This window comes from Neodiprion virginianus, chromosome 4 (assembly GCF_021901495.1).
Source record: "Neodiprion virginianus isolate iyNeoVirg1 chromosome 4, iyNeoVirg1.1, whole genome shotgun sequence".
Taxonomy (NCBI): Eukaryota; Metazoa; Arthropoda; class Insecta; order Hymenoptera; family Diprionidae; genus Neodiprion; species Neodiprion virginianus.
Genome location: NC_060880.1, coordinates 19,533,325 through 19,554,320, shown reverse-complemented (window position 1 = coordinate 19,554,320; position 20,996 = coordinate 19,533,325). Strand labels below are relative to the sequence as shown.

Genomic DNA, 20,996 nt, shown 5'->3' with positions numbered 1-20,996 from the left:
GGGCGAAGTGCGCCAGCCCCGTTTGTAAGCGAATCTCAAAATTTAATCAATTTCATTCGCGAGTGACGCCCTCTCCTCTCGCTCCTCGTTCTCCTTTACATCCTAAATCTGTTACGTTAGAGGTACATATATACACGCTCGTCACGCCCGATTTGTCATATGTATACGGATGAAAGATAAAAAAAAAAAATTATGTATGTACGTAAAGCGGCGTCAATGACAAATGTTACAACCTGCTTTTATTTCCAGCAAGGATCTCCGTTTTTATTCATACCGAAAACGAACACGACAAAATTTTGAGGAAGCCCCCGTATTTGAAATTTGTTTTCTTCTTTTTTCATCCAATACTGTAATCGTCACGATCGTGTGGGTGGTTCATTCTTATACATGTATATTAGGGTGTTTCAGAAAAAAATAACTCGCGAATTTCCACCGTGGCATCACCTAAAAAGTTTGCTTGAGCCGAAAGAGAAGGTTCTGTCAAAAGATGAGCGTTATACGTTATACGGAAGATCGCGCTCGGATGATTTTTTACTTTTATACATTTTTTTAAATTTACGAAGTACCGTGAATAATTTTTTTTTTATTTCTTACATCAATCGCAATATCGATTCACGTCACAAAGAAGACCCACAATCGTAATATCAAGTCTCCAGTTGATGTCTGAGAAGTGAATCTGACGACTTTTTTATTATTAATTAAATCTCACAAAGTAGCTATAATTTAATTCGAACGTTTAACTTAGATGAATAACATTCCCGGTTGATATATTGTTGCGTTACGGATCCTGATCCTTGGGTTGAATGCAAATGTCAGGAAAGAAGTAATAATTAAAAAGGTTCAAAGTGTTTCTTCGCAAATTCAAAAAAATATCTAAAAAAAAAAAGCGAAAAATCAAATGAGCGCGACATTCCGTTCAACGTAGAACGCTCATCCTTTCACAGAATCTTTCTGTCAACCTAAAAAAACTTTTTAGGGGATGCCACGATTGAAAATCGTAAATTATTTTTCTCCGAAACACCCTAATATATATATATATATATAGATTGTGACTTTACAAACTGAAAATTTTTTTACGGACTTGAATACAAAATGGTACAAATTAAACTTATGTTTTCGAGAAATTTTTTAGTCGCTTCATATTATACATATAACAATAAACATCCCGAGTAGATTACTATACACCATTAGTCTGAACCCTAATTTTGTGAAAAAGAAGAAAAATAAAAACTACCAATCGAATAAAATTATTGTTTTTTTTTCGATTCGCTTGGAATCTGTGTAGATTTTTATCAAACTTCCTCACTTTACCCCAGAATTTGAATCAACGAAGATAAGTATCATAGCGATTTGAAAATATTCTCAAAGCTTGAAAGAACGGAAAAATTGTTATTTATTTATTTATTTTCTTCTATTTTTCCATCCTACCAATTTCGATAATATTCATCTATCTGTTTTTCTTCCCTCTTTCTCTATTTCTCTCTCTCTCTCTCTCCGGAGAATCTTTACGAAAAAGAGACGAAGCAAGAATTCGTGCCAATTATAGGATACAACAAAATACGGATGAGGGAGAAGAAGAAAAAGATTAAATATAGAAAACATGCCAGGATGAGGAAATAAAAACACGTAAGAGGCCGTGCCGCGTACAAAAACACGCAATTTTTCGATCCCCCGGCCGATTCGACGTGTGTAGGTGTATAAACGACGGTTTCCCCGACCCCCAGCTATTATAACTTGTGAAGTTTGGTCCTTATCCATTGTTGCGCCGCAGGAGGAGCTTTCTCTCGTTTCTGTTTTTCCTCCCGCGTGATTTTCTGTATTTTTCCTCCTTTGCTTTCCTGCTTACTCTATTAATTGTACGTACATACATACATGCCTATATTTACTTTCCTGCAACTGCATCACGTGACAAATTTTCATTCAATTACAAAGGCCTGCGAAATATAACTTTTAATTTCCCCCTCGGGTGATAATGCTTTTTTTTTTTTGTAGGTAATTAGGTCTGTCGAATTAAAATACAGCTCTAGTTTTCTTAAAAAAGAAATACATCAAATGTAAAACTGAATGTTTAGGAACAAAATGAACAAAACTTGAGATACTAGATAAATCAACTTTCCTCAAAACTCCTGTTCAATCCTTTTTTCTTGTACTCGCGTAGCTCTAAATACGGTTAAGATCACCGTAAATAACAACTAGGGAGGGTAGATGAATATTTAAATCTCAACGCTACAATTAATACGTATAATTAACACAGAAATAGGAAGCTAACTCTGGTAGCGCTAAGAAAACAGAAAAAAAAATTCTCAGAATATTGACGCGAATGAGTTTTCTAAGTATTTTTTTCTACAGATTCGTACCTAACACCTACCGAAATTACTACTCAGTTTTGCGAATGAAAAACCATCGCAGGCCTGTGTTATTCGCTCTTCCTCTCATTTTTTTCCCTCTTAAATTATTCACTCGTCGAAAGCTCGCTTTGTTTTCTTACAAACTCTCGTTAAACTATCCAAAATTTTTCTCTCTCACCACGGCTTGTTTACCCCTCTAATTATGTATGATACTGATACATATGCATACATATATACATATATATATATATATATATACACACACACGCCACGTGTTGCGAACCACGTGCGATGATCGCATTCATTCTCCAAGGGGTGGAAGGATCTCGGCGTCAAGTTGATAGTATCTTTATTCACACCAGCACGTTTCATTTATTCCGCCATTTTCGAATTTGTTTTTTTCGGTGGTGAATAACGATTCAAAACCTGCGCACAATACATTCCGATTCAAATCGCTACGAATATTATATATTCTTTCAATGGGACAGTCGGAGCAGGTACGCAATCATTACGCATTCTCAAAGATTGATCGACTCCGTGTTATCGTATCTATAATAAACCATCAAAACACCCCTCGTTACCATTTCACCGCTTGTATACACATACCTATATGTATATCCGCGATGTTAACGCATGCAGACACTCTCTTTCTCTCTTTCTCTGTCACAGCGCGAAATTTGCCGAACTCGATTCACGTCGATGACCAACGTTTCATTGATCGACGGATTAATAGATCGTCCGCTGGACGGTTAGACGGAGGTGCGATAATTCGATTACGAAACACCGTCGAAAACCTGACTGACGATCGTATATCTCAGGCCCGAATTAAGCTCTTCGCGTCGTTAACTAATTCGATCTGTAATTAGCGAAAACAACACGAGGTAATTCCGATGAATTTACACCTTTTTGAAAGAAAGTGAAAAGAATAAGAAAAAAGAACCGCCAACAGCCGAATACTGTACGCGATTTTACAAGCCGGTGACGGATACTGAAATTCGAAATTTCAGTTTCAACAATTACAACACTCACACTTTGCTACCCCAGGAATTAAATTCATCAGATCTATAGATTTTCGTTGTAAAATTCAAGCACTTTTGAAAATTCACTCGAGTCAAAATTTACGTTCAATTCTTCGACTTTCGTCGTTTTTCGATTCTTTCAACATTGAACGCTTGTGCGAAATTGTTACCAGAAAATTAATACCATTCACTTCCTCTTCCATTTTCATATCGAGGTGAAAATTAATTTCGCTTTTATAATACACGGTAAGATTTGATCGTGCGAAATCTGCTGCTTTTGCTCATGAAACGCGTCTTATCGCCGTTTGTTAATTCCTTCCTATCTTCACTTTCTTACCCTTTTTTATTTTTATTCTTTCCCCTCCCTCGGCACGTCTCTTTCCGTCACGGATAACGATAAGATCTGACGGTAGTCGCGCAATCAGTTCACAACTGTGCGTCTTGATTGACGTTAAGAGCCGTCAGGCGGTGGAAACGAGCTTCAAAAGCTTCGACTCCTTGGCGGGCTTTTGCCCCCCAATTTCAGCAACGCAAAATAGATGAAAAAGAGCTCTTGTCAGTTTCATGCGCAACTTTCTTCAAACTTCTTCTCGATGCGAGACGAACAAAACAAGCAATACGTTTGATTTTTCATTACCGATTCTCTGTGTTTACATCCCAATTCTGTCCAAATTTACTTCACAACGCAAAACAGACTCGGGGACGAAACTTTTCAACAACTTCCGAATGCCGTGTTGAAAATTTCTCGGGGGTACCCAGGTGGGAGAAAAAATAAATAAACAAATAATAAAATAAAATTAAGCACCCGAGCTTGAACTTTGGTCTTCTTCTCTACTCACCGATGTGTTCGGGGCGAGCAACGGGTAGGAAAAAGGCGGCCGCACCGAGGACGAGAGCCCCTGCAATCCGGCTCGGAACAGTGACGCGTCCTGCACGTTCCATATAGAAGCCGCGTCGGTTTCGAAGGGGGCGCGTGCCGCGTCGCGACTGAGCCTCGAGCCGAAAGGGACTCCGTTTATCCCCGAGGAACGGGGGCAGCGCGACGCGAAACTTCCCACCCCCGGACTCCGAGTGGCGCGCGCCTCACCCCCCGAACCTACCCCGCCAATCCTCGTGTGAACGGAGCTTAACACTCTCCTGATGCGGGAACCGCGATTTTTCGACCCCTGAGCGCAGCCACTTTTTCTCAACTTCGTGCCGAAATTGTGTCTGTTAGGGCGACCGTTATTTCGGCTTTGGAAAAAATTTTTCGATCCATCCTTGTTAGAAATATGATCGACACTGAGAGAAATTTTTAGTTTCGGTTATCGCTCGGTCCTTGACTATTTTTAGTTTTTACCACAATCGAGAAAATATAGTTCTAGGTAGAAAATGAAAATTAGTTTTCTAGCTGTTACCGGGAAGTCTCGTACCCGTTACTGTTCTTTCTCATTACGATCACTGTTAATATATTTTCTTGCAACTGTTGCGAAAATTTAATGCTTGTCCAACGATAAACTGACGTTACAGTCTTGTTTGACTAAAAAAGTAGAGTAAACCGAAAAAACTGATTTTTCGTTGCAATTACCAAAAAAGGATCGACGATAGCCCAAATTTGTTACGCGTACCTCGTTTTTCGTAATACCAACGATATTCAAACAGTTTTTTTTAACGATACCTGTTCTACTGAATTTTTCTAGTTCCTGTAAGAAATAAAATTTTTCTCGGTGAAGGTGTGGAAAAGAGAAAACTGCGTGTCAAGTTTCAAGGCGCTCGGATAATTTTAACCCCTGTCCCGAAGCTCCGAAGGTTTGGAATTGAAAATACATGTAGGTTTTTGGTACTAATATTTAAATGTTTATTAGACACGTAATATCGAGTAATAAAGTCTGAAATCTGACACGCACTTCGTACCTCGTATAATATTCCCAAAGTGAGCTAAATTTAAAATTTTTTTATTTCAATTTCGGAGCTTTCGTTCGCGGGTTAAAATTATCCGATCCCCTTCAAACTGTACGCACTTTTTTCTTGCAAACTGTGATTACATTTTCGGCGAGAGGAGGAAAGTTTTATCAAATCGAAATTTATCAAATCGAAATAACGGCCACCCTGACATACGTATTACGTATGTGTATTAGGGTAGTCATTATTTAGGGTGCTAACGAATTTTTTCCGAACTACTCCCCAAATAGACTACAAATAATTCAAGAAAAAAAAAAACGGAGACTTTGGTGCAGGGAATCGGTACTGCTACCTGAGAAAAAATTCATATCATCATACCAGGCAATCTGGACGAATTGCGCACCCTCTAAATGTGGCTTTTTTTATTTATTGGATTTACAGTTCGTCTAGATTACTTGGTATGACTATGTGAATTTTTTTTTAAGATAGTAGCACCAGTGCCTACTAAAATCTCGCAGTTACAGTATATTATGAACACTTTTACTCTCACGATAAAATACATACTGAGAATGTGACCGAAACACGTGTGTTTTGAATGGGGAAATCCACCCTCTTGGTAGGAGGAGTTAGTGTTGAGATGAAAATCTGAAAAAACGTCAACGCCATAAGGACTACCTTAATATTCATATGAATGTATATTATAAATTTGAAAGTGTACGAAATAATTATGTTGAATACAGAAATTTGTTGATGTTGTTGATTAGTTGAAATTTCAGGAATGAATTTGGCGTTGAGAAGTAACAACGGGCAGTGAAAATTGTCGATCGAAAATTTTATACCGTAAAAATCGTGCAGCATCGATATTTAAAAAACCAACCCGGTATCCGCTTTATCCTGAGCAATACGTGAGAAGAAAACTAGCAAAGGAATCGAAAGAGGTGTTTGCAGACAACGTTTCTCAATTCGAGTAAGGGAGGAAAAATTTAAGAATAATACTATATATCGGGAAATAGTTTCACGTGTCCTGAGATGCGGCGAATAAAAAGAAAAAGAGGGAGACAAGAATGAAAAGAAAAAAGTTACAATTTTAAGTGAATTTTTTGCAAGCTTCTTTCACGCGAATAAAAGTCAAGCTTTAAGTGAGAAACAAGGGTGAAAATAATTGTAAACACTCGACTAACTTGGGAAAAAGGAGAAATCGGAAATGCGTTCATGATAATCTGTAGCTACAGGTGGTTGAAACGATCGTTCAAAAATGGGTTGAAAAATCAGTGACGGAAGAGCGGCTTCATTGCATGTCAATGGTACAAAATTGAATGCAAAAGTAATTGTGTCGAGACTTATATTATATAATACACACAAATATGCGGCAAGATGCAATGATCTGCAAAATTCCACAGTGACCTTCGACACATAGTTATTCACTTATATTATACATATACTAATTCAAAAGTATTCATCAATAACGATACAAGCATGTTCAGGAAATGTCATTCTTTATTATTCGAATTAAAACTAAAAAAGTTTTGTCTCCTCTTTGTAAATTTTCATTGCGATATCAAAATTCCAAATGAAAATTTATATCCGTGCTTCAGAAGAATACTGACCACATGGCAAAATTTTCAAAAATGGCTAAATATGTATTTGAAATAAAGTTTCCCCAAAACTTTAATTCGAAAACCGAAGAAGAGCGGGAACAAAAAAAAAAAAAAAAAAACACCGCAGAAAATACATCAATATAGTGAATATTGTAACAGAAATTTTTGTTCACACCTTATAATTTTCACTCAAAGACCAGACACGTGATGATAAAATTTCCCCGCGATCATTCCCAGACCCTAAACCAAAACGAAGATTTTTGGTTGGCGTAAAAAACGCGTGGCTAGCAAAAATCGCGAGTGGCGAGGGGTGCGAGTATTATTTGCGCGGATCGCTCGGTCCCAGAGGCACTTAATAAACCGGCGTTCCCTTAATTTGCCGTTAACGATGGGTAGGCGAGAGAGAGAGAGAGAGAGAGAGAGAGAGAGAGATAGAGAGAGAGAGAGAGAGAGAGAGAGAGAGAGAGAGAGCAGAAGTAGCAGCAACAGCGGAGCCGAATTCCCTCTAATTATAAAGTCGTCGCGTCGTTGCTCCGCGCCCCGCTTTCAACCGAGCCCTGCAAACACAACCGCAAACGGGAGCAGCAACTACCCCGGATGCTCACTTAACTTTCGCGCAATAAGCACGTTGCGCCAAGTTGCCGAACTCTCCGGAATTCCGGAGCAAAAGTGAGAGAGGAAGGAGCGAGAAGAAGGGGGGGGGGGGGGGGGGTAGGAGGGAGGGGGGGAGAGAACCAGCCGATCCTGTGGGAACCCCTCTTACAACGTCTTCGGGCTGACCTGGTCAAACTTTTCCCGACTATCCCCACGGATTTTCCTGCAATTTCTGTTTGCATCCCGCGTATTTAACACGCGATGAAGATTAGCGGGAAATGATGTGTTTGCTGAGAGAGTAAGAAAGAGAGAGAGAGAGAGAGAGAGAGAGAACGAACGAAACTTTATTTTATTTATCTCTGTCCGTTTCTGAGTTTTTATTTTCTTGTTCAATTTTTTTTTTTTCAGTTTTTTATAAATGAAATATGACTGATAATGTATTTACTTGATTACACAAACACTTTTTGCACTATTTTCATATGTTACGGACATGTTTTGGAAACCGAGTTTTCTTTTTTTTTTCTCTAAGTTAACGTTTCTCCAGTTCTACGATTCGTAGACGATAATCTATTCGTGTACAAAGAAAATAATCATGAATTTATCGAAACTTTACACGTACTATATAGTATTTTCATCCAACAGACAAAACGCGTAATAATACGGTGTCTCAATAGTTCTTAATAACTCACGATCGTCTCTTTTCTAACAGAAAGTCTTTTCTCAAATCTCTCCGTATCGAAGTTGTTTCCCTCTTCGTCTTGACATCCTTTCGAACTAATTCAATTGAAATTCAGTCTTCGTTTCGTAATTATTTTGTTTAATCATTGTTTTTTACTGATGTGAACCGTTCTATACAATATATAATATAATGCGGTGAACATAATTGATAATAATGAATAATCCATTGAAAAGTGATACAACGACGATGATGCTAACAATAATAATAACGATGATAATGACAGTCTGTTTCGAAAATATTACAATAAATGGTAATTTTAATCCTCATCAAAAGTTTGAGAAAGTAAAACGTGTATATATATATATATATATATATATATATATATATATGTGCAGTTAGGTAATCTTGAAATGCGTTTCTGGATTCTGAAGGGGGTTGAAAAGGGCCGAGAGGTTATATAACGCTGGAGATTCGACAAAGGAGTCCGGGTCGCCCTCTCACACCCTTTCATGATTATGCATGATTTATTGTTTATTTTTTATCTTTTTCTTAATTCATCTTTTTGTATTGCTGCAGATCGATATAACCACCCGGTTAAGTCGCGTTGAGGTCAACCCTTTTTCCCTGCTGATCCTTTGTCGCCCCCTCGGCTCTAGCATCGGGCGCTCTTTCAGGGGATGGATTGATGTATCAAGAAAAAGGCTCCTCCGCTGCGTTACGAGGCACACAAGTACGCGAAAACGTGTCTCAAAGCTCTCCCTCGACACTTGCACCATACATGCGGATAATATAAATGCAGCGCGGCTCTTTGAGGCGGAATTTTATCGAAGGGTTTGAAAATGACATCTTTTTACACGACGTTGCATCGCGGCTGAACATTCGCCGGATCGACGATTTTCTCACTCATCGAGCGCTGAATTTTCTAACGAATTTCATTGGAGAAATTTGCACTTTGTTCTCTAATTTCTTGTTCCAAGCCAATTGTCGCTGATTAAGTTAGCTCGCGTCAATTTGTTATGCAACGGTTTAACTGAGTTGTGTTCCCAAGCGATTTTGCGCCATTTTTTGTGACTTTGGGTAAGTGAAAATTTACTTCGCGCGAAACGGAGCGATTTGAACTCAGGTCATTTTGACTCACGATTTCGAGTGAAGTTGGTTCGCGTCGCGTAAAATCATCCTAGGACACCTGATTCGAAAGATTCTGTATTAAGCGAAACAAAGTCAAGAGTAAAATAAGATCATTCGTTGAGTATATATCAAATCATCATATTCGTGAGCTGCGAAATCATTTTTGTCAACTACAAGAAACTCTGATGTCGATGTTTTACTTCAAATTGCTTCAAGATTGTTAAAAATATAGTAGATTTGTTCGGGTATTATTTTAAGATGGCTCGACTTGTTCGGAAGATTATTATTCATCGGTATCTGTGAAATGATGCAAAAATTATTATATCTAGCGATACCAAAAATAGGATGAAACAGTGTTCCAGTAAATCTGTACTATGAAAAATAGTCTTCCAAATAAAATAAGCGATCGTAAAATGTAATCGAACGATTCTCCTGGATTTTTAAAAATTTTGAAATTTTTAACCAAAATTTTAAACGAATCATCTACATCCAAGGATATGTTTATAATTTCAGTGCATATTTCGATTCTTGCGTGTTTTCAAAACAGCTCTTCGCAGCTTACGAAAATAACACTTTGATAAATACTCAATGTCGGATTATCTCGTATAAATAAAATGACCAAAAAGTATCGATCTTCGACCCACCGAAATCCTTAGACAGAGTAACTCCAGATTTCTTGAAGGGTCGCGTGGATTCGGTGAGAAGAAGCGATTTGTTAGGCTTGAAAAAAGGTCTACACAAATACATTATCCACACACACACACACACACACACGCATACACAGCTCGCGAAACTGTTTCGTAATCCTCGAAACGTCATTTGTCGTCGCGGTTATGCCTGCAGATTTTTTCCTCCACGGTGTATAACCGAAAGAAGAAACGATGAAGCTTCGGGAGGCGCGCCGAAATGGGAAAGTGGGCCGAAAATTTTTATCCATTTTTTCCTGCAACCAAGTCACGTACCGCAAATTGAGAACCGACCGTTTATACCGCAGGATAAACACCCCGTGCAACCGGCTCGCCAAGATATCCCATTTTCCCTGGAACATCGCCAAAATCGAGTGTGTCTGTCGGTTAATTTTTTTTTTTTTTTTTTTTCTAGTTTTCAAAGATACTGAAAAAAAAAACACGCAAACATAACAAAATCCCGCTCCCATATTTGCAGTAATAATTGTCATTTTTTTAGAATCCCAAAAAAGAGCGCGTCGATAGGAAGATTTTTGAAAAAAATTGAAATTTGAATTTTTCGTAGAGTTGTGTATGCAAAACAGTACGATTTTCGGTAAAATCTAGACCACGCAGGTATTGCCTCGTAAAATAAGTTGTGTTCGAGGAAAAAAAAATCACGAGTTGTGTTCACCTACTGACAGAAAATATTTGGTTCTTTGATTTCGGATAAAGCTGTCATGAGTTATCCCGACCGCAGCGAGGATACTTTTTACTAAGGAGTCTCCAAAAACTAGTTCTCAATGGCTGAATTTTCAAAATTTTTGAATGAAAATTTTTGAAATATCGTTCTTTTATGTGCTTAAAGTTTGAATAAAATAATTCTTTTATTATATTTAAAATATATCAGAGAAAATGTGTTTTTTTTTTTTTTTGTTTTTTTTTTTTGCCTTTCAAGACCCATGTAACCCCTTAAATTAACCCTGGAAATTTTTTTACTCCTCAATAGTTTCGCGCGAATAAAAAAAATCGGCATCAGCATGATTGCGATAATTCTTGCACAGCAGAAACTGGACTCCGAGCAACGATTTTCCCGTTTTAAACTATCCTCGTTGAATTAATTCCCCTGGATTTTGACCCCTAGAGGCACAGTTCTGATACCGCGAGACGACCCGTCCTAACTGCTCAAATTTAAAGTTATAACTATACCGCATACGTGTTATATGCATATGTTCCGAAGGAACTGAGGGACACACAGCAACGGATTGTCGACCGCTCAACGGTCGTAAAAGTTTATACTTTACCGTACGTACGTGTAATGTGCCTTACACACCGCGCATTTGTATAACTCCATTTTGAAACAGGTATTTACGTACGTAAATCCATCCACGTTACGTCTGAATTCCGACACAGCCGTGCATTTTTTAAATTATTCGGTCAGAGTCGAGATCATTTTATACTTGTTTTTAGATTTTTTAACAACACTTATAACACTGGTGTTACAAAATCATTGCGTAGAAACTGAGATATCGATATGAATTCAAACAACTTTAAAATATTCTGGAATACTCTTTAACTGTTACATTTCAAGGGAGATTAGTTGTCTTTGGCGAAATGAAATTTTGAGTATAAAAAAAAATCATAAAGCAACAAAATACCGGAAAATTGATTCATTCTACTCGAAAAATCATAATTGACTGAATTTTCAATATTTTCAGCCGAAAATTGATTGAGCAACTCTGAAGACACTGACGTTTGAAAAACAAATATGGAGAAACCACGCGATGAAAAAAAGTGATTTACTTGAGCGAGTGAGGTTGAATTTTTGGAGAAAGAATGAATTATCGAGTTTTACGATGTTTCGACGTTTATCTTGGATCAAATCACATTATTGTGGATATTTTTCGTATGGAATTTACAATCAAGATTTTGTGGGGTCATTTTGACCCCGGTGTGTAGCATAACGGTTAGATACAGGTGTAAATTTTTACACCCTAATCTGACAATATCAGATTTTTGTGCCTCCGCTTTTTTCATGGTCGTGGTAAGAATGAGGGATTTTTTTTTTAACCATCAATTCACAGTTTGTGAATATTTATTTGCAAATATTGCGAATGAATAATTATCCCTCATAAATATACGGAATTTAATTGAAAATTCAAAAGAATGAAAATTAAATTTTCAAAAATTGTCAGCATAAATTATGCGGAGGGAATATTCAATAAAATTAATGGAAAATTCATTATTTCGATGATTAGCGAAAGTTACAATTAACGAAAGTTACAATTTCCCTGACTAAAAATTCAGGAAGAAGTTTTTTTCTATACTCCTGCACCCGTTCAGTTTACTTCTTCTGTCCGAATAAGTTGTTGGGTCAAGGGTCATTATAAATGGGTATTTCGATATGGAATAATAAATCCATATTGCAACTTTTCGGTCTTCCGGCGTGTCGGTGAAACCCGTATAATAATTAATGCTCATTTCGAAAACTTTTGACAAGCTTGACGGGTCGCGCTGAGCGGCTGGGGTTTTGTCGTTTCGGGTCATTAGTTAATCCGTCGACGTCGAGAGACAGAGAAAAACGAAAGTAAAAACCGCCCGAAGCGAAAGCGTCAACGAATCTCTTCGATTTTGTACCGAAAAAGAAAAACAAACAACAAGCAAACAAACTAAAAACTAATCGGACGAACACGAAAGCTTAGCTTTTTCTTAACAGGCAGAACCGCATGATAGAATTTCGGATAATTTCGGAGAGTCGAAAAAACGTTTTCAAACAAATCACATTGCATATAAATTTCGACCAAATTTTCCCTGGATTCAGGATAAACAAAAATTTTCCGTTTACACAGAGACATAAAAAACACACAGGCGCGCACATTAAAAAACGTGTTTCCAAAGTGAAAAGAAAGTTTTATTTCTTTATCGCAACAGCGGCATCGAAACGTTAATTTTTTCTCGATTGTTGAAAACAAAATCGTTCGCCAAAATGGCTCAATTCAAAAATTCCGTGGGGGTCGTAAAATCGGCGAGCATTATAACATCAGCTATATAATGTATAATGTACGGAGTTTGACTTGGTAAGTAGGTTAATTTGAATGTTTAAATTCCGGGGACAGGAGGCGACTCAATTTGCGAGGACTGCGTCTGGCTAATTCCTACGCCTGCAGACAGAGCGGGTAAAATCATCCCGAGAGTTCCGGGTCCTGCAGACCGAACCTCTCGCTTCGCTTATAATATATATGATATTATATTTCCGTACAACCGCCACAATTGGGGAAATTATATTTTGCGGTTTACGATGGCGAGCAAGTCCCGGTTTCGCGAGTTGCCTGCTTAATTGCCTCCTTTTCCCCCCAACTCCCCCTTCTTCATCTTCTTCATCTTCTTCTTCTTCTTCTTCTTCTTCTTCTTCTTCTTCTTCTCTTAGTCTGATTAACGCCAACCGGCGTAATGCCTATTTTAATGCACTGCTATCTTCGCGTCGTGTTATTATCGTATATTATTATTATCATTATTATATACTGTACAAATTTTATTCGACGGTTTTACGCCGGTTCGCCCATTTCCCCTCCGCCATTTCCATCCTCAACTTCGTGACCGGGATGCCGAATTATTCTTCTCGCCTATTCTCATCCACACACATTATTATTATTTAAAATTATTTCTACGGTCTATGTAATTCTGCGATTAAAATTTCTGCCGTGTTTGATATGTCACTAACTGTGAACACGATCTTATTTTATCGTTTACAAAACGACCGTAATGAAAAAAGAAAACAAATTTTATCTAATGTTACCCGTTTTAAGACACTGATTAACTAGACGGAATAAAATAATAAACAATCTTATACGTCGAATTCAAGTCCGTAACTTTTGAATAATTTTTACGAAATATTCGACAAATAATTGTACAGAGTAAAAAGGAGAAACTTTGTTTAACAAAAACATGACGTACAGTTAAAAAGTTTCTTTTATTTATCATGTAAACAATGGTGCCAAATATTCGCGGTGAAGCCTTAATTCTTCCACAAAATCACTTATATAACAGAGCGTAGAGATTGAAGGACGGATACCGGAAGTCGATTCACTGAGCCTTTCCTGCAACCTGAATTAACGTGAGCGTTCTCTCTCTCTCTCTCTCTCTCAAGGGAAACTCGCAATTTATACGTCACTCACTACTCACTCACTCAAAGAAGACTGATCGTGAGCTCGATCGTTTTCGCGAAATAATTTTCAACTCGTTTCGCACACGCTTATATATAATTAATACATGCACGTACATGCATGCGTACCAGGAGTTGAAACTTGTGTACACATCGAGGTTTACACGAAAAAATGATAGTCTGATAAAATTAAAGACGGTTTATTCCTGCACCAATTACCGTATCCAATTTTAAAGATTGCAAATAATTCGTTACGTCGAGAATTTTGGCAAAAACGCGTATCTGGTAGCTAGAATCCTTACAAGCACTGTCCGTCGTGGAGTTTGTAGTAGTCTGAAAAAACCGAGGAGTAATGATTGAGAGTGGGAAATTTCCGGGGCGATTTAGAAGAAATTTTCAAAGAAGCGGGAAAACTCACTCGTTCTGTACGCCGTAGCGATGACGCGTTTCAACGATCCCGAGATTTTCTCGGTCACGTTGAATCGGGTGCAACGATTTTCGCAGAGCATGTGACAGATGCTGGGAAACGTTTTGTCCTCAAGGTCTCTGTCCCTAGCGCAAATTATCCGACTCCCGTCGCCGTCCGAATCTTCCATGTTAAACGGAAGTTCCGCGAGCGCATCTTGCTTCCGAATTTCCTCCGAGTTCTGCTCCTCGCAGTGATCGCACTTGCAAGCTGCGTCGGAATGGCCGACTTCCTCGAGCGAGGATCCTGTTAGGATACCTTGCAAAAAATTGTCCGATGTTTTAAAGATTGAAGATCGAAAAGCAACTAAGTTAACAGGGATCGAAATGACTTTAACCGAATTTTGAGGGATGAATTTGAGTCAGATTTCAAATAATTATTGGGGGCGGGGTCGAAGTTCGGAATTTGAAAAGTTCCGAATATGCCTGATTCAGAATTATTTGGCGGCGAAACTTGAAGTGAAGAAATCAAACCTTTACGAAACAACAAAGTTTCGAATGGTCGGAAACTCGACGCCGCAAAGTTACGAGATTTCAAGTTACATTAGATAAAAGTTCCGATGGAGGGAAAATCGGAAAATTATACTTTCGATAAGAGCGCAATTCTGAACGTTAAAATATACTCACGTAGCGTAGCTTGCTCAACGAGTGAGAAAAAATCAGAATGACCAGGATTCCAGACTCCGAAACAAAGAAAGATCAAAATGTTGAAATTTCCTCAGCCAGAAATCCACAGAACTGAATATCTTCGATCATTCGGAATTTCGATGTTTCGGATTTGAAACTTTTCTAATTTTCTCACTTTCAGAATTTTGCACTTCCGAAACTTTGAGCCTCGAGTTTCGGACCATTCGAAGCTTTGATGTTTCGTGAAAGTTTGACTTCTTCACTTCAAGTTTCGCCACCAAAGATTTCGGAATTTGGTATTTTTGGAACTTTTCAAAGTCGAAATTTCAACCCCGCCCCATCTATTGAGTGACGTCACTATCACTCATTTCCCAAGAAGCAAATTGAAATTCGTTCAATTTTGATACTTCATTTTTTACTTTAAATCACGATCTCACATGAATTTGAGTAAATTATTTTTACACCAATTGTCAATGCTTAACGTAAAGATACTCACTCAAAACCAGCAAAGTGACGAATAATTTCTTCATGTCCGTAACGCAAACATACACGACGAATATGAATTGAATTGCTGGCCGCAGCGTCGCCGATTTGATTACAACTAATTATCGAGTAAACGAATAGCGCTAATCTTGAGCAAGCTCCAAACGCGTCTTCGTCTTAAGTGGCCTCATTTTTCATTCTTACAGTGCTGTACGCACGATTTCTAAACCACGAAGTTTTGACAAGCAAATCGCGACAATTTTAACGAGCATGTCCTAAAAACGAGGAAAACTGCGACCTGAGGATCAGATTTTCAGAACTTCTTCAACTTCCACTCTACAAAATTTTTATGCACGTTATCTACAACGTTTCGCATCGCGATGCAAATTAATTTAGCCAATTACCCGCAACCTGCAGCGAAATTCCCTCAGCTTGCATCAGTTCGATTCGGACGTTTAAATAATAGTCGAGATGAAACATCAGCGATCCTGATTAATTACCGCGTCAAAATTTCTCGCTCCGCTTAATTCCTCAGGCCTATTTATCCGGCACTGATGCATTCACACGGCGTATCGGAGTTAGATAAATGTAACGATGACACAGTGACCTCACTGATCCGTGTTTAATAATAATGTTTCTAGAAAATAAGCCGATTGATAAAAATACTGGCTAAAATATGTATAGAAAAATAGCCGATAGAAACGAAGTAGGCTCGAAGCGACAAGAAATTTGATATATCTATTATGTTGCAATGGCATGGAACAATTGCGCAGAATATTTAAAATCATGGATATTGGATTAGAATATAATACAAGTTTGATAAACTGTGACGTACGGATACGATTAATTCAACGGAGTAAGCAGTGAACGAAAATCGAAAAGTACTCTTCGTATTAAAATATTGTTACTGTTTTTTATTTTCGGCACGTGCAGAGAAAATAATTCCGTTTACCGGCTGTTTTACCACGGAACATAACCGCGTTACGGCGATATTACGTAATGTGCAATATAAGTTGGTGTTTGAGAGAGAGAGAGGGAAAGAGAGAAAGTAAAATTTAATGGAGGAGGCTTGTCATTTCGGGGTGAAAAGGGGGACGGAAGGAAGCTGAATCTAAGAGACTGTGTCTGAGGGCGGCTGAATGAGGAGCTGAAAAGACCGGTAGAGGAACATCGATATGAATACGCAAGCAGGCATTAAAATATAACGACGAGTTCTCGAGTGGGACTTTGGAGAAGAAGGAAAAGCGAAAGAAGCAGAAGAAGCAGAAGAAGAAGAAGAAGAAGGGCGGCGTTGAAAACCGACGGAGGCTGTTTGAAATTGAGTGGCACATTGAACGGGCACTGAGGAAAACCCTCGAGCCCAACCAACTCCAACTTTTGATTCCGAAGCCAAGTTACGACTGCGTCTCTTTCTTCGTCTCCTTCTTCTTCTTCGTCCTCTCCCTCTTCCCTGAAATTTCTTGCTTTTCGAATTCCCGACAGGTAGAATCTGCTTCGACGGTGTGTATGCGCGAACCGGCCCTTCTGAATAAATGAACAATGCGGATTTCGTACACGACAATTCCGAAACGGAAACCTGTGCAAGCAGTGCGAAAGTATGAGAAAGGGAAACTTTTTACCCGAAGATGTGACAAGGGGTCCGAGAGTGTATTATGATAAATAATAACAATGACAAATAACGCTCCGAACTCTTGTCGCAAGAGCTCTTGAATCTCTTAACGACAACATATTTTGGGCATCTCGTGCGTTCCGTGAATTTTTCTTCATTATACGCGACGTCTGTATTATACGCGCCGATTGCTTGCGATACGCCTCAAAAGTTCACTGTACGTGAAGTTTGTCGTTGTTGTAAGAATCTTGGGAGAACTTGGCGGTGGTTTTGAGCCGCGCGCTGTTCGACATTTTGAAAATGCTTTCGGCTCGTCGTTTTGGTCTGCGCAATTCGATACCTCGTAACAGGCGTTGCAGAAATATTTCTCACGTGTTTTTTTATCTCCGTTTGCGATCTCGATTCAGAAGATTAGTCGGTTGAAAAATGATCGCACCGACCTTTCGTTGAATTTAGTGTAACTAGATGGACGCACGTTAAGCGTTTATCGAATTAATATATTCGTGAGGTAAGAATAACTTCGTTGAGTTTAAAAAAAAAAAAAAAATACTCCAAGATCGATTTCTTTGTTTCATCGTTTTGAAATTCTGTAAAACCCAGTATACCCATCGAATTTAGTGTTTTTTAAACATTTTCGGATCCCAACAACTTTTCGTCTCGACACCGATTTTCAGGAAGTCTCTTCCGACCAAACTGGTCCTCGGGAACAGAAAAAAGAAATCTGGGATGTCATAAGGTGAAAAGCTGCGAAGATGTGAGGCATTTTTCCGTCTTTTGGATGTAATTTTGACCCGCTGCTAATTACGATTTCAAACTATAGTCGTGTAAATTCACTGATTCTCGCGTCCGAAATCGTCAAAATTTTCTAAAGAAACAATCCGAAGGAATCAACCTTATTGCCATTATCGAGACATAAAAACTTGTTTCTTCAGAATCCATCTCCATAAATCTAATCCCTCGAATTTCTTTCTCTGTACAGAAACTCAAAAAAAGTCTCAATATTTCTGTTCCACCTCAAGCATCAAAAAACCCTGATGACGGTTCTAAGTTCAGACTAAACGAGCAAGACACAACTACCAACCACCACCGTGCGGTGGGGTGGTTTTGATTTTCCGGAAACTGAAATGCTGGGGTACCTACATAGATTAGTTGGCAAAGTGGAAGCTGCCACACGTACAACAGAAGCGATCGAGACCGGATCGTGTCGCCTTACAACCATTGAGCAGCAGCTGCTGCTGCTGCTGCTGCTGCTGCACTGTGCCGTGTCAATTACCCATCTCCAATATTAACCAGCAGCTCTATTGTGCCGGTGCCACGTCGCCTGCTTCAGGCAGAAACTATCGCGGAAATTACCTGCAAGTTCTCTTCCTCCTCCTTCTCCTCCTCAGTGCGGAACTACACAAACAACGAGCTTATAGCTATCGACCGCCTGTTGTACTCGGTTTAGCGGAGTGAACGGCCATATAACGAGCGGCACTGTATCGAGCGGCAATATATCGAGCGGCAATGTATCGAGCGGATACAGACCTGTCTCAGATTCGAGAGTATAATTGCTCGAATAAAAGTTGGACGGCGAAAGAGGGGACAGAAAAAAATTGAAAAAGACAGAAAGAGAGGGTGTAAGGCTTTGTGGAGAGAAAGCAATCGTAGATAGGTTGTAATAAATGAACGAGATGCTTCTGAGACTGGGTGGATGGGCAACTAACAATAACCGCAAACAATGGGCGCTGCGTATTAAAATGCAAATCGGTTCATAAGTCACAACATTATCATCATCGCGAGCGGGGAGAGGGGTGGTGGTAGTTCGAGCACGGCCATTGTCATGCCGATTTAGGCAGCCAGGTTCGCTTCGCAAGCTCGCGAGCCGTCTATAACTGCTTCCCTTCCCTTCCTCTTTTCTCTTCCCCTTTGCCCTTCCTCGCCGTTGAATTAACGCGGCTCAACACTTTCTATGCGCTGAGATTAACTACCTGAATTAGACGTTATTAAGGGATTTATATACGTATATATATATATATTATTATATATTCGAAAGCTCCTTAACCCAACCGCTGGAAGCCGACTTCGCGACTCTCACCTTGGTTAGATATTCCGTGACTCTTTGTCTTCGTCGAAGGCGACTCGTCTGAAGGTGTTTTGAATTCTGGTCTAGAATATGGAAACCCGCTACAGTTATTTCTCGACAAAGGTGCGGGTGTCGGAATATCAGAGACCGAATAAAGGCTAAAGTTACAGCGGTTCATTGAAAACACAGAACGCTTGAATCTCAACTACAGACTGTCATTGTAATCGTTCTGCGGTTTTTATATCCCATCATACTGTAGCGTTATCTCTGAAATTGATCAACACTCAAGATCGGTTTGAATAAAAAAAGCTACTTTTCGTTACAAGCAAATTCATTCAAAAAATCTACGAGTAAAAAAAGAAAGCTTCCGCTTAGAATCAAGTGTTCGATACTTCGCGTTGATCCTGCTTGAAACGTCACGGTTATAAATTAAGATAGTTTCTTTTATACCTTCGATTCGTCAAGATAAGAACAAGTCTCGTAGAATGTCGATCGAAGCTTAGAAAAAAAGGGGCTCGAATATAAAGATTTAAGGAGATATTTTACGCGTGTATATATATATATCCACGCCTGACAATGACGTCGTTTCGGTAATGGAGAAGTAAGAGAATGATGAAGAGAACCTACCTGACATTTATATATCATAGACGTAGTTACCACCTTGCAACGGATCTGTCCCTCCTTGACATTTCTACTTTCGCCTTGCGTGTGTGTGTGTATTTCTGTGATGTGGGATAACGACGCACAATATGCTACGTCGTTTGGCTGTGATTCGGTGTTACAGTTCCATGTATGATTCCGAGGGTGAAACGAAGGAGCGAAGGAACGAACGGGGCAAAACGATCACCATCTGTTTCACCCTCCTTACAACCTCCGTGCATGCACTGTATATAAATGTCACTCGGTGGTTCACGTATAGTCTATGTATGTATGTGTGTATACATGTACATATACACGTATAGGTATATTATATACCGCGTATCAAGGGACTATCCGTGATCTGACAACCCCTGCTGCGCAAATGTTAACAACGTCATCAGCATCGTTTGCTAAACTAGTAGGTATACTATATATATATATACTATATATATTTATATATTATATACGTACTATATAACGTACAAACATCCAAAGTGTCGTGGAATGCACAAAAAACAATCCACACAAATCACCGTGACCTTTACTGCAGTGAGAATTGGGCTGAATCGGACTTTGAAGAAAGTGCGCACTTCGACGAGCATTCCAGGTTTCAGGTTCTTCACTTCGGCGAGATCATTTTCGTGCTCCTATGCAAGGATCAATCGACACATCCCGCGCTTACCGGATGACCAGAGGCTCTTCTAGGACAGACGTGAGTTAACTAACGCATCAGCGATGTCGTTTTCCTTTCTGATCGAAGATTGGCAATCAGTACTGCCTACTGTCGGTTGATTACTGTCTGGACGCGATGCATTCTGTCATTGTACAGTGTGTTTCAGAGTAAACGCTGAATTATGGTGAATTGCCTACCACTTAGGGGCACAAATATCGTTAAAACAGATCTGCCGAGTTATCGGCAATGTGGGTGCTTAAAGTCATCGCGAGTGGGCTGCACACAACCTGGAAACACGAGCAGTTCCAGGAGACTCGCGAGAACTCTGAACGCGTCAATTGTCGATAACTCGGTAGGTCTG

The 20,996-nt window shown here is 39.1% G+C and overlaps 2 protein-coding genes across 4 annotated transcripts in view; both read right to left on the bottom strand.

Annotated features, from left to right (window-relative positions):
- LOC124302508 (limbic system-associated membrane protein-like) overlaps positions 1 to 4,347 on the bottom strand; it is a 110,636-nt gene extending 106,289 nt beyond the window's left edge. For all 3 annotated transcript variants that reach the window (XM_046758750.1, XM_046758752.1, XM_046758751.1), the window contains exon 1: positions 4,207 to 4,347. In XM_046758750.1, the coding sequence (XP_046614706.1) occupies positions 4,207 to 4,309 (103 nt within the window). In that variant the 5' untranslated portion in view covers positions 4,310 to 4,347. The remainder of the gene's footprint in view (positions 1 to 4,206) is intronic.
- Positions 4,348 to 14,258: 9,911 nt separating this feature from the next.
- On the bottom strand, positions 14,259 to 15,811 carry LOC124301780 (uncharacterized). Its single transcript, XM_046757195.1, has 3 exons — positions 15,663 to 15,811; positions 14,493 to 14,798; positions 14,259 to 14,407 (listed from the first exon to the last, which is right to left on the bottom strand). The coding sequence occupies exons 1-3, from the start codon at positions 15,694 to 15,696 to the stop codon at positions 14,373 to 14,375; spliced, it is 375 nt and encodes a 124-aa protein (XP_046613151.1). The 5' UTR covers positions 15,697 to 15,811; the 3' UTR covers positions 14,259 to 14,372.
- Positions 15,812 to 20,996: the final 5,185 nt, after the last annotated feature.